The sequence below is a fragment of the Magallana gigas genome, chromosome 3 (assembly GCF_963853765.1).
Source record: "Magallana gigas chromosome 3, xbMagGiga1.1, whole genome shotgun sequence".
NCBI classification, from domain to species: Eukaryota; Metazoa; Mollusca; class Bivalvia; order Ostreida; family Ostreidae; genus Magallana; species Magallana gigas.
The window spans coordinates 441918-453657 of NC_088855.1; the positions used below are offsets into that span (position 1 = coordinate 441918).

At 35.1% G+C, this 11740-nt stretch overlaps 1 protein-coding gene across 1 annotated transcript; it reads left to right on the forward strand.

Annotated features, from left to right (window-relative positions):
- The first annotated feature begins 1647 nt into the window (after positions 1-1647).
- On the forward strand, positions 1648-11513 carry LOC105317554 (fibrinogen-like protein A). Its single transcript, XM_066077949.1, has 4 exons — positions 1648-2307; positions 3727-3823; positions 9478-9642; positions 10155-11513. Exons 1-4 carry the CDS (start codon positions 1831-1833, stop codon positions 10403-10405), a joined length of 990 nt encoding a protein of 329 aa, XP_065934021.1. The 5' UTR covers positions 1648-1830; the 3' UTR covers positions 10406-11513.
- Positions 11514-11740: the final 227 nt, after the last annotated feature.

Consider the following 11740-nt stretch of genomic DNA (forward strand, 5'->3'; position numbering starts at 1 on the left):
TTATTTTCAAGAACTGAGTCTTGTCAGCAGCAATGATTTGTGCTGAGGTCCAAGCACTGTTTCACTTTCGGTTTGTCTGAGTAACTGCATAGGAGAGTTGATTAAAATTAACTCCCCAAAAAGGTATCAATAAAGTCAATGTTACAACAATAAAGAAAATACAAAATACGGTTACTGGACAAATATTTTACAAAATTTAACCCTAATTGGTCCGTAAAAAGTAGGTTATAGGGTTCTTATAAATATAAATGAAAAATTGATTTTAAAAATATAGACAAGAGGCCATGGGTCAATCAGACATAAGCTTCCAAAAAGTTGTAAATGCAGAAGTGAAGGAGTGGTCCACTCCCGCAACACTTTTGCACAATTTATAGATGAATGACTATCATCATTTGCATTTCCTACCTGAACTCAAACACAGTAGTTGTGTAGGACATTAATCAATCTAGCTGTAAATGGTGGTACGAACTTATTAATATAAGAGATCTTTATTGATATTTTTAGTAAACTATAATATTATTTTGAATTATGATTTCCAATTATTTTAATTATACATGTAACTGTAAAATTTTGTTGTGGATTAATGATTTTCTTTATTTCGGGGGATAATTGTCTAAACATATTTAAAATTGGTCCAATACAAATCATTTAAACATAAGTAATGCATGAAACTCATATGTACAACAAGTATTGGAATGGACAACTCATACGTTAACAACTAAATGATACAACAAGACACCGAATGGACAACCCATAGGTATGACAACTAAATGACACAAGTCATCAAATGGACAACTCATAAGTATGACAACTAAATGATACGACAATCACTGATACTCACAGACACTCATCGAAACTTTTTGAAACAATTATAATACGTTTTGCTTTTATTTTCAAAGACAAAATTGATGCTTTAATAAAAATGTTTTACGTCAAGCATCCAAGGCTATTCATAAAACATATTACATTAAATTTAGGTCGAAATGAATCTGAAAAGCATAGATCACACAAACGAATGTGTAAATCCGAGTGAGTGGATATGGTGTTTTATAAAATCTATTTTGGTTTTTGGATTTTTTTGTTTTAATAACTTCAAAGAATGCCATGATATTTTCTATCTCATAATGGGATTTGAAATTATTTGGAAAAACCTGCTTACAGAAAACCCTCAAGTCAAGTAGGCGAAATCGTTGCGTCATTGCGTTCATCCCCCCTCCCAACCCCAACCCCCTCCTCCAGAGCTCTAATCGTATATAACATATTAAAATAAATCTTGGTCGAAATAAATCTGAAATAGCATAGCTCACACAAACGCGTGTGTAAATCTGAATTAGTGGATAATTCATTTTGGATCACTTGGCTTTTTCATTTTATTAACTTTAAAGAACGCCATATATTCTATCTCGAAATGGAATTAATCATTTTGGAAAACCTGCTTACAGTAAACTATTAAGTCAAAAGGACGAAATCGATATAAGTTCATCCTCTAAAACCCCGAGTTTGTCAACATTTCCTAGAACTCTAATCGACTGTTTGAGAGTGTTAAACTTCCTTGTGATACCCAAGATAAATTTTGTTAATTTTGCATCAAAATTAGATATCCGGACGAAATATGAAATATAATCAAGATAAACCTTGTCAGATATAAAGGGTGGTCTGCCAGTGTAGCTTCAGTGACACACGCTCACTTAGTTAGATCTAGTTGGATCTCTTCCGAAAATATTGAAACAACTACCACACTAACATCCATTTGTTTCACAACACCTTACGGTTTTATAACTTGATATCGGTTTCACAGCATCGTAAGCGGATCTTACTGATAACTCGGCGATGGGAAGAGTGATTGGAATTCTGATTTTGACTTCTTTGCTTGTATCACTTAATGGACAGGTGTTGTTTGACGATATTGGAGACAGACAGAGGTCAGCAGACTTGGCCTTACAATGCATGAAAACGGAGCTTCAGCAATTTAGTCAAGGTATTGAAAAGATGGTAACGAAAAAACTTAAGGAAGTCGAAAACGTCATCGAGACAAAAGTCAGCAATATGATAGAGACAAAGACAACCAATTTGTCTAGAAAAGTTGAGAAAATCAGTGATCTTATTACCTCAACTCAGACCGGGCAGCGACTCCTCAAGCAGGAAATGGAGTCTTTAAATTATATTCTGGTGAACAAAGCAAACTGTGCCGACATTTTGAACAATTATACACATACCAGAGGGAGGGATGGTGTGTATAATATCTTTGATTCAAATAAAACAAAGGCTGTGTTCTGCGATATGACCACTGACAATGGAGGATGGACGGTAAGCTCTCTCTCTCTCTCTCTCTCTCTCTCTCTCTCTCTCTCTCTCTCTCTTCTCTCTCTTGAGAAAAGAAATAGCTTTTTTTTCATAGATGAATTTATTTTAAGTCGGTTCGTTAATGCCGACATTGTTAATGTACAAAAATATTTTAAGGTTTTCGATCCATATTAGGATTTAATTTTTCTAACCTTGAATATCCATCACGTCTTAAATACTCTGATATTAATTTAAAGCATTTTATAGTAGAAAAAGATTTACAGAGAGAAATTATCAAAAATATTATTAACTAAGCAGTAATTAATTAATGAAGATTGTATTAAAATCTATGGGGACAAGCACATTTTTTAAATAAAATAATTAAATACTTAATATCAATAAATGCTTAAGTTGAAAATATTTTTTATCATTAGAAGTTACTGTACATAAACTATTGAAAAAAAAAATTTATATCGTATAAATATTTTTTTTTAGATATTTTTTTCTCTTCAAGAAAAGGAAAAGGTCATTTATTAGGACACATTCTGCTTTTACATATTGATACTTAACCATGAAAATTATGTCTAAGTATACTGAGTATGAATGAATGAGTATTAAGCCCATTTCTACTTCAGTTATTGCGTAGATCAAAGAGATGCCGCGGACATTATTCTCCAATATACCACGAACGTCATCAGTAAATTATCAGATCAGAAATACCTATTTGTCTCGCACTGATCATGAAAGTACAACTTCAAACCGTAAAATGTTTTAAAATCATTTCAATTTCACGTGTTAGTTTCAGTCAAAACGATGTGTATTGCCTCAAATGTTTATTTTTAAGATATCAATGCGACTGTTCCTAGGACCTCCCCAGCACATTTTCACTGCGTGTTTTTACAGATAATATATAACGTGTAGTAGTAATAATCGTATTAAATTGCCCTTAAAAATTAGGAATATAACTCAAAGATATTTTATAAATAAGTGAAGAGTATTAAAAATCCAAAGAAAAATTCTGTCGTCTGCATGTGATTCCTTTGATCGATACACATATAAACATATTACTAACAAAACCGTTGGGGTCACACGGAACAGCCGTCAAAATGACCTAGATCGTCTCTCTATACATGTAGGAGAAACGAACTGTAGAACTACTGGGCTGTTAGTAAAACATGGTAAAATAGAAATAAAGTTCTTGTTTTCATGAATGTTGCAGGATAACCTCCTCGGTCTCGAAATGTTGTTTGAAATATAAAAGCCTCGGCTAACGCCTCGGCTTTTATATTTCAAAACAACATTTCTTAACCTCGGAGTTTACTCTGCAACATTCACGATAACTCGTACTTTATTTCTTAAACATATCTGTTATGTATCCAGATTCATTGAAAATATGGCTATTATAGATCGGATACCATAATTGATGTTGTCTTAATTCGGCAGGTGATTCAGCGGAGAGTGAATGGATCGGTGGACTTTTACCGTAACTGGACGGAATACAAGAACGGGTTTGGATTCGCTGATCACGAGTATTGGATAGGTAATTTATTCTCTCTCTCTCTCTCTCTCTCTCTCTCTCTCTCTCTCTCTCTCTCTCTCTCTCTCTCTCTCTCTCTTATACACACATACACACATCACTTATACGTGCTGTTTTTAAGGTACATTATAATGAAAAAAAATACGAAATTACAGCAAGCTCAAAGTGTAACCACATTACGGCGTTTTGGTGACCATCTGTGTATGAATACATCGGGAAGACCAATATGCTGTATGAAAATACAATTGATTAGGTGACTTGTTGGTTTTGATTTCATAAAAGATGTTCGTAATTGCACATACATTTCATGACGTAAATTTATACTGACCCCTAAATATTGAATGTAGAAGTTTCAATGACGACGATGGGGGAAATGTAAAAATTGTCGTTATGTTTACCGTTAGTATACCAACTGACACAAGATATAAAAGAAAGCGGACCTATTGGCTAGACTAAACCCGTTCTCGCTTTTGTGTGTCCGCCCGGATTTTGATTGGGTCCACAAGGGCGGACCCCGAGCGAACCTCAGGCGGGCCATGAACGAACAAGGAAAGCGAGTCCGATATCAAGAGAAACCAAGAAGCGAATCTAGGGCCGGTTCTAACCATAATAACTTTCAATCACAATTTTCATTAACATGCTTCTTCACCAAACGCCAAATTTATAATTACCGGCCGTCAACATCATTTTGATTATTGGTTATTTTCCAGGTGACCATTTCTTTTAATGATACATGTTTTCGTTTTTATAAGCGATCATCCTAACATGCTCAGTGATCGATTTTATTTTTACAGAACTAAGAGGAGGGGGTTACGGATCAGTAAGGTCCGGACTCTTCCTAAGTAATTCAAACATATAAACATATTGATTCATAGGAAACTCACATAGTCAGTTTACTTGATATAAACCATATCCCTGTTCCTTACTAATTTTTTTTTGCATCTGTGCATGTGCAAATATCAGGCATTTCGCATCAGTGGGAGGGGAGGGGGACCTACCCAATTTTTCTCGCAGCAAACATTTGTCTTAAAATAACATATAGAAAATTAAATAATCATGGAGTTATCCCCCATTAATTTGGAAACAAATATATACAAATTGTTTTTTCTCCTTGTCAATAATTTTTTGGGTTAGCCTGCCCCCCCCCCCCCCCCCCCCCGAATAGTTTATGGCATAATATCTCTATAACTGTAATAAGAGGCAGAGTATTGTAAATAACACTCACTGACATCAATATGAACAATTAGCACAAGTTGAAGTAATCCCCACGTGTACAATTCTGAGCTCTTCTCGCAATGTAACATTATAGAAACCAATTAAAGGAATAACATCGTTTGAAAAAATTCGCGTAATAAATATATAAAAGTATCATTATTTTATTTAATCAAATGCTGTATGTTGCATGTTTGTTAACAATATTGTAAGGAAATATAATTATATATGTCATTTTGACCGACTTTCATGTGTGCTTCCATTAAGTGCAAAATTTAGTGAGAGTCCGAGAAGATTTGGAAGAACCGCTACAGAACAAAATTGGGCCTCTGTGTTGCACACTGACTTATTCCTTTGTGCATAAAGTCTTTCCTGTCGAAAAAGGTGCCCGTGTTAATTAAACTCAATCTCAAATGATCCGGAATATTAGTGCACGTTTGATTTATGAATTATTTTTATATACTGCACCCTCACTCTTTTTTCGTAAGTATCTTGCCGTTTCCGGTTCCATTATTGTAGTTCACTCAATTCGTACCCAAAAGGCATGTGGAAAGAAAAGAACTCAATAATATTTTAAACAGGAAAACATCTTTATTTTTCAATTGATCAGACTAAGTCAAAGTGTTTTCAAATGTCAGCGGACTGTCAAAAATGATTTCGATACTATATATATTTGTATAAGTGTCAATATCATAAAATCTATCGTTTTGCGTTTCATCAAAAATAGTATAAACTGCGTTTTCGATTGATGTAATACAGATTCAAGTACCGAATAGAGAGGACGCATGATGGTACATATGTATATGCATTATAAACAGGCCTGCTTTTCCTAGAGAGGACGATGCTAGTAAGCAGGGCGATGTTTATGCTACAGTAACTATTCCTTTATGGCGTAGCTTACGTCGTACATGTCATTCACAAGAAGCAATCGCAACTTCTCGGGCCTTTCCGGCAAGCTCGGAAAAACACCTCGAATGTATTACCTAGGCGTCCATGACAACCCCCTTTTTATAAAACTTGATATAAATACAACACATTTTACGACCTGTTGAGATGTAAGCTAGACTTCAATAAAGTAAATGATATACCCTAAAATATAGCACAGAAACGACTTATAAGGCTGTCTAGTCGATTCTTATTTTAATGGGAAGCGACTCCATTTTGTATAAAATTCTAACACCCGGTAATGTTAATACATTCGAGGTGTTTTTCCGAGCTTGCCGGAAAGGCCCGAGGAGTTGCGATTGTCACAAGAAGTAAACCATCTCTCAAAAGGACCGTTAAAGTGGGTAAACGGGGAAAAACCAGAGCTTGGAATCTGCGTGGAGGAAACAGTAACTGTGTATGCAATGGATATGACTTGCCTGCTTGGTGAAGGGTTGCCGTGTGAAAAACGCTCATGTAAATTTACGTAAATATACACTGACGTGCACTGGTAGTAATCGACAATATCGTGATATTTGTGAATATATATGATCAAGCAAATGGAAAAGGTAAAAGACTGCAATTGTCCAACCTTTTAATTCCCCCTTTTGAGTGAAAATTGTGCGTTTGAAAGAAGTGATTAATGCATTTTAAGAACAATTTTAAAACAATTAGTAACTACCGGCTAATTGTTCTGTAACTACAAGGACCATATGCCAAATGAATATTCGGAGGTCGGAACGGCTGTATTTAGCCTCTGTGTATACTATACTCTGTCCCGAGCTTCTTTCGATAATCAAAAATGTGCCTTTGTGCTCAAACTACGTTTATCCACTAATATGAAAAATTTCCAGATTATCTGTTTTGAAACGCCCCCTCTACCGCTTCAGGTTTCATCCAAAATCAGAAAGTCTATGGGTCGGGATTTTGCATTGCATCAGCCGTTATATTAAGGTTGAAAAATTGCATGATGCATTTCCGTAAGAAATTTGTTTTCGTTCCTGTAAACTTTTATGAGTGAAAAATGATAATTGTTCACGAATAGAGAAAAGACGTAAACATTTCCGTAAGAAATTTGTTTTCGTTCCTGTGAACTAAAATGAAAATGAGTGAAAATGATAATTGTTCAATGAAGATATCTTGGATATATTGCCTTTTATCGTTTTCAACTGTATTTCTTTCACAGGTATGTGTATTTTTATTAAAGATCATCAAAAAAGTGATGGAAGCAATAACTTGGGACAGACTATAGGATGCAGATCAATTGTTAGCGATCAAATAACGTTACATACGTATTATTGCCATACCATTTGACATTCTGACCTCCACTCTCATCCTTATACAAAACGTTTTACCTTCAAATTATTTCTCAATACACTAATACACTAAGTAGAACCTTGATGCGGAATAAGGACACTGCTATGATGCTTTCTGGATGCAGTGCGATTGCATTTGTGGTTCTATATATAGGCACTGCCAGTTGTAATATATAAAGAAGCTGTCGGCGTGTGAACATAATACAATGCAGACAGAATTCATTCAATTATAATGGTGACCATAGTTTAACAGGCACGTAGCATCGTTTTTGAAAGTGGGGGGGGGGGGGGGGGGGGGGGGGGGGGGCCAGACTCATCCAAAAAATCTTGACAAGCCAAAAAAAAAAAAAAAAAGGAAATTTAAACTTTTTCTAAATCTTCAAAATCCTAATCCGGGGGGGGGGGGTATATAACTTCAATTTCACTCCTTATTTCCTTATTTTCATTTCAATTCTTTACACACTCCCAAAAAAGTGGGGGGGGGGGCAACTCCATGATAATTCAATTTTTTATATGTAAATTTTTTAAAAAAATTTGCTGCGAGAAAAAGTGGGGGGGGGGGGGGGCAGGCCCCCCGTGGCCCCCCTGATGCTACGTGCCTGTTTAATAAGCAAATGAAACACTTTCGGTTGAAAAAAAATCAAGGACACTGGTTTGAATCTGTTTTGCGGGTGAAGGTAACTATATGTAAATTAATATAACATAGATGTAGTAAGTTATATGTGTGTTAAAGAGTGTAGTACAGGTAAGTGCCGATGTGGGGGCATAAAATGCGGACAGATTTCATACATGTACGATTTGTCATGCTGACCTTCATTTTGTTCTGTTTTTCAATAAATAAACTTTCTTTCCAAAAATTTCACAAGACATTGTTTTGAATCCGTATTGCAGGTGAAGGGAACTATATATATATATATATTTTAACATAGATAAAGTACTACTCGGTAGCTGAAAATATTAACGAATGAACAAAAATATTTTGACAAGAATTAGCAAACACACATTTTCAATTACATTAAGTAATATGGTTACTATCATTAGACATTGAATTTCTTTCTCAAGAGATTATTGTAATCAGCTAGATGTTAAAAGATATGCAGCATGCACAGATCTAATGTGAGGGGCCTGGGGTAGGTAAGGTACGGACTCTCCAAACATATAAACATGTAGAGTCAAAAATGATAGACTCACCCAGTCCTCACCATGGACTTCCTCACCCAGTCCTCACCATGGACTTCCTCACACAGTCCTCACCATGGACTTCCCCACACAGTCCTCACCATGGACTTTCTCACACAGTCCTCACCATGGACTTCCTCACACAGTCCTCACCATGGACTTCCTCACACAGTCCTCACCATGGACTTCCTCACACAGTCCTCACCATGGACTTCCTCACACAGTCCTCATCATGGACTTCCTCTCACAGTCCTCACCATGGACTTCCTCACACAGTCCTCACCATGGACTTCCTCACACAGTCCTCACCATGGACTTCCTCACACAGTCCTCACCATGGAATTCCTTCATTTTTGGAAAAAATTCTCAGCATATAAATATACGTTCGACGGAACTAAGAAAAAATCAAAGTACTGAAGTACTGAAAGCCGGGCTCTTTTGGTCTGTCTTTATGCATATTGTGTAGTAAAGACTGAAAAAATATCTCTCTCTCTCTCTCCCTCTCTCTCTCTCTCTCTCTCTCTCTCTCATATGCTTTTAATGTCGGCAAATCATCAGAGAGCGACCAAGTTTTGTAAGCGGCTATAAACAAAAAAATATGTCTGTCTAGTAGAAGTTAAAAAGTTCAACAGTTGCTGCCTTGAATTTTGCAACAAGCATTATATATTCAATCCCCATTTCTTCATCGCGCAGCAAGGTAGTTCATAGATTTCATGCGCAGTGTATGTGTCCAAAATACATAGTAATGTTTTAAAAACACGTTATTAATAAGAAAACTAAAAACGATAGACAATTCATTCGAAATTTAAAAAAAAGAAACAAAATGCCAACACTTTTGACAAAACGTGGCTCTTTGTGTAACTATTTGGTATAGTGGAAGCTTTTCTATGACGCTGTTTGGTTTTTTGTTTACTTTTGAAGTTGTGCTATTTAAATTTACATTGGCGATTTGCCTGCCTATAGCCAGGACTCTGCTTTCAGCAGAGCCCGGCTAATCATGTAATACACATTGGATTTTTTTTTTAGGAAATGACATGCTACATAGATTGACATCAACGAACCCCCAAGAACTGCGAGTAGATATGGAGAGATTTAATGGAGAGAAAGCCTATGCTGTATACTCTAATTTTTCTGTCGGGGACGAGGCCAGTAAATATCAGCTACAGGTGACTGGATACAGTGGGAATGCAGGTAACAATTATACAGCGTGTCTATCGTTCAGAACTTTAATATTTTTCTGCTCATTGACTGACCAAGTAAAACTAAAACAAAATTAGTCAGCACTTAATAATGATAAGTAATTTTTCTTTAGTCATTTTTTTTAGCAATTCAAATTGTCAAGTATGGTTATTGATGGCAACTTTTTTATTTGAAATACAGGTGTATGTTTTAGGGTTACACTTTTTAAATTGATTGTCCTATTGACATAAATCACTCATCATAACCAGTGTAACTGTAGGGATTAGCCTGGATTACAACAATAACAGCTGTCATAATAACGACAATGATCAGTAATGGTTCGATTCGATATCGAGATTATTTTCTTAAATCATACAAAGTGTAAGAGAAGAGTGTTTGTTAAACAAAACTTCAATATGATATACTAGTATACATCTATGTATAAGTATTTTAATACCATTCATATTGATTGTTCTATTTATTGAAATAATTCACACAGTGATGTACAACCAATGTGATTGTAGGGGATAGCCTGGATTACCACAACAACATGAAGTTTACTACACTGGACCAGGATAACGACGGGCACAGCAGCAGTAACTGTGCCACCATGTGGAGATCGGCATGGTGGTTCAACGCCTGTTTTCACACCAACCCTAATGGAGAGTACGCCGACTCTGAGAAAACTAGTACTGAATACATTGCATGGTATCACTGGAAAAACTCCTATATATCTCTGAAATCAATGCAGTTGATGATCCGCCCCCGAGCCTGACATCTAGGTTGAATGTTAACATTGTTATGAAGCCAAGAGCATTTATCTCTGCATTGATATTTCTGTAAATTTAATCGTCAATATCCGATTGTGTTACATTTAAACAATAAAATGTTTTCTTTGGTTATTCATGCAGGATATGAAGGAGGCGGCATAGCAGAAAAAAATAGATAACCCGCGTTAGCGGATTATTTAATTTTTTTCTACAATGATTTCTACCATCATAATAAAATTGATTGTAAAAAGTAAGTTTAATTCACTATATTACTGTTATAGAACATCAGTACGTTAAATAAAAGAAACAACCAAATCGTCTCCTGTGAAACTTTTGAGTCCAACATCATCTTGATTATTTCGTGCAGTCCGTGATCTTTCTTAGGTCGCTGTAGGATTCGACCAATCGATAAAAGGGAGCGTGTAGATTTCAGTGTGATTGTTTCTTTAGAACTATGAATTGATTATAAGTTTCCGTAAGAAATAGAGGGAATCATACTCAGTAGATGTAAATATTATACTGTAAACAACCGTTAATCAATCAGAAATGTATAAACATTGATATGCAATAACTTTAACTCAAAGATTTTTTTTCATTTTATAGTATTACATGTAATATAAATATATATTAAATCAATTCTTGTATTGCCAAAATAATATTTAAAATCAGAACAGAAAACAGTTTTACAATTTTTTTGTTTCGCATTTAATTGCAAAAATATAGCTCATTGGTTTAATATTCAAGGAAATCTTTTTTTTCTTTAATGTGTACAGTTTATTACTTATATTATGGTTCTATTGACAGGTCGAGTTTGTTATACGCCATTTAAATTGGAATTTCATTTTTTTTTTTTTAGTTTTCCTAATAGCTACACTCATATATAAACCATCTGTTATTCATTGTACAATGAGATATCAATTATTTGTTTATGGCCACGATGAACATTTTCAAGACTATACTGTTGAAGTTTAGTACATTTTAAGAATTGCATGATAATTGTTTAGCCGTGGATTGACTGTGTGGCTATGACGTCTCATTGTAAAATCTGGATCGATAACCAGGTGATTACTGTACATTGTATTCTTTACTGAATAAAGATTCATTTTATCAGGACTGTTTCTTTACTCTTATGATTTTTTTTCGGGGGGGGGGGGGGGGCAGATGAACTGTAGAGTTAGAACACAATCCCTCTTATTAGCTCATCTTCCTGTTAGATGGAACTTTTTTTAAGCAATTGACCTTCCTAACTATCTGTTTTTGGACATCTTTTTCTAGGACTATTTCAACCAAACTAAATATGAAACATTAGAGCTGACATGAATTCATAAATACGCATTATT

Coding starts and splice junctions, on each gene's coding strand:
- LOC105317554 (XM_066077949.1), top strand. CDS start 1,831: ATGGGAAGAGTGATTGGAATTCTGATTTTGACTTCTTTGCTTGTATCA. Junction 3,824..9,477: donor TGATCACGAGTATTGGATAG/GTAATTTATTCT, acceptor TTTTTTTTTTAG/GAAATGACATGCTACATAGA. Junction 9,643..10,154: donor TGGATACAGTGGGAATGCAG/GTAACAATTATA, acceptor ATGTGATTGTAG/GGGATAGCCTGGATTACCAC.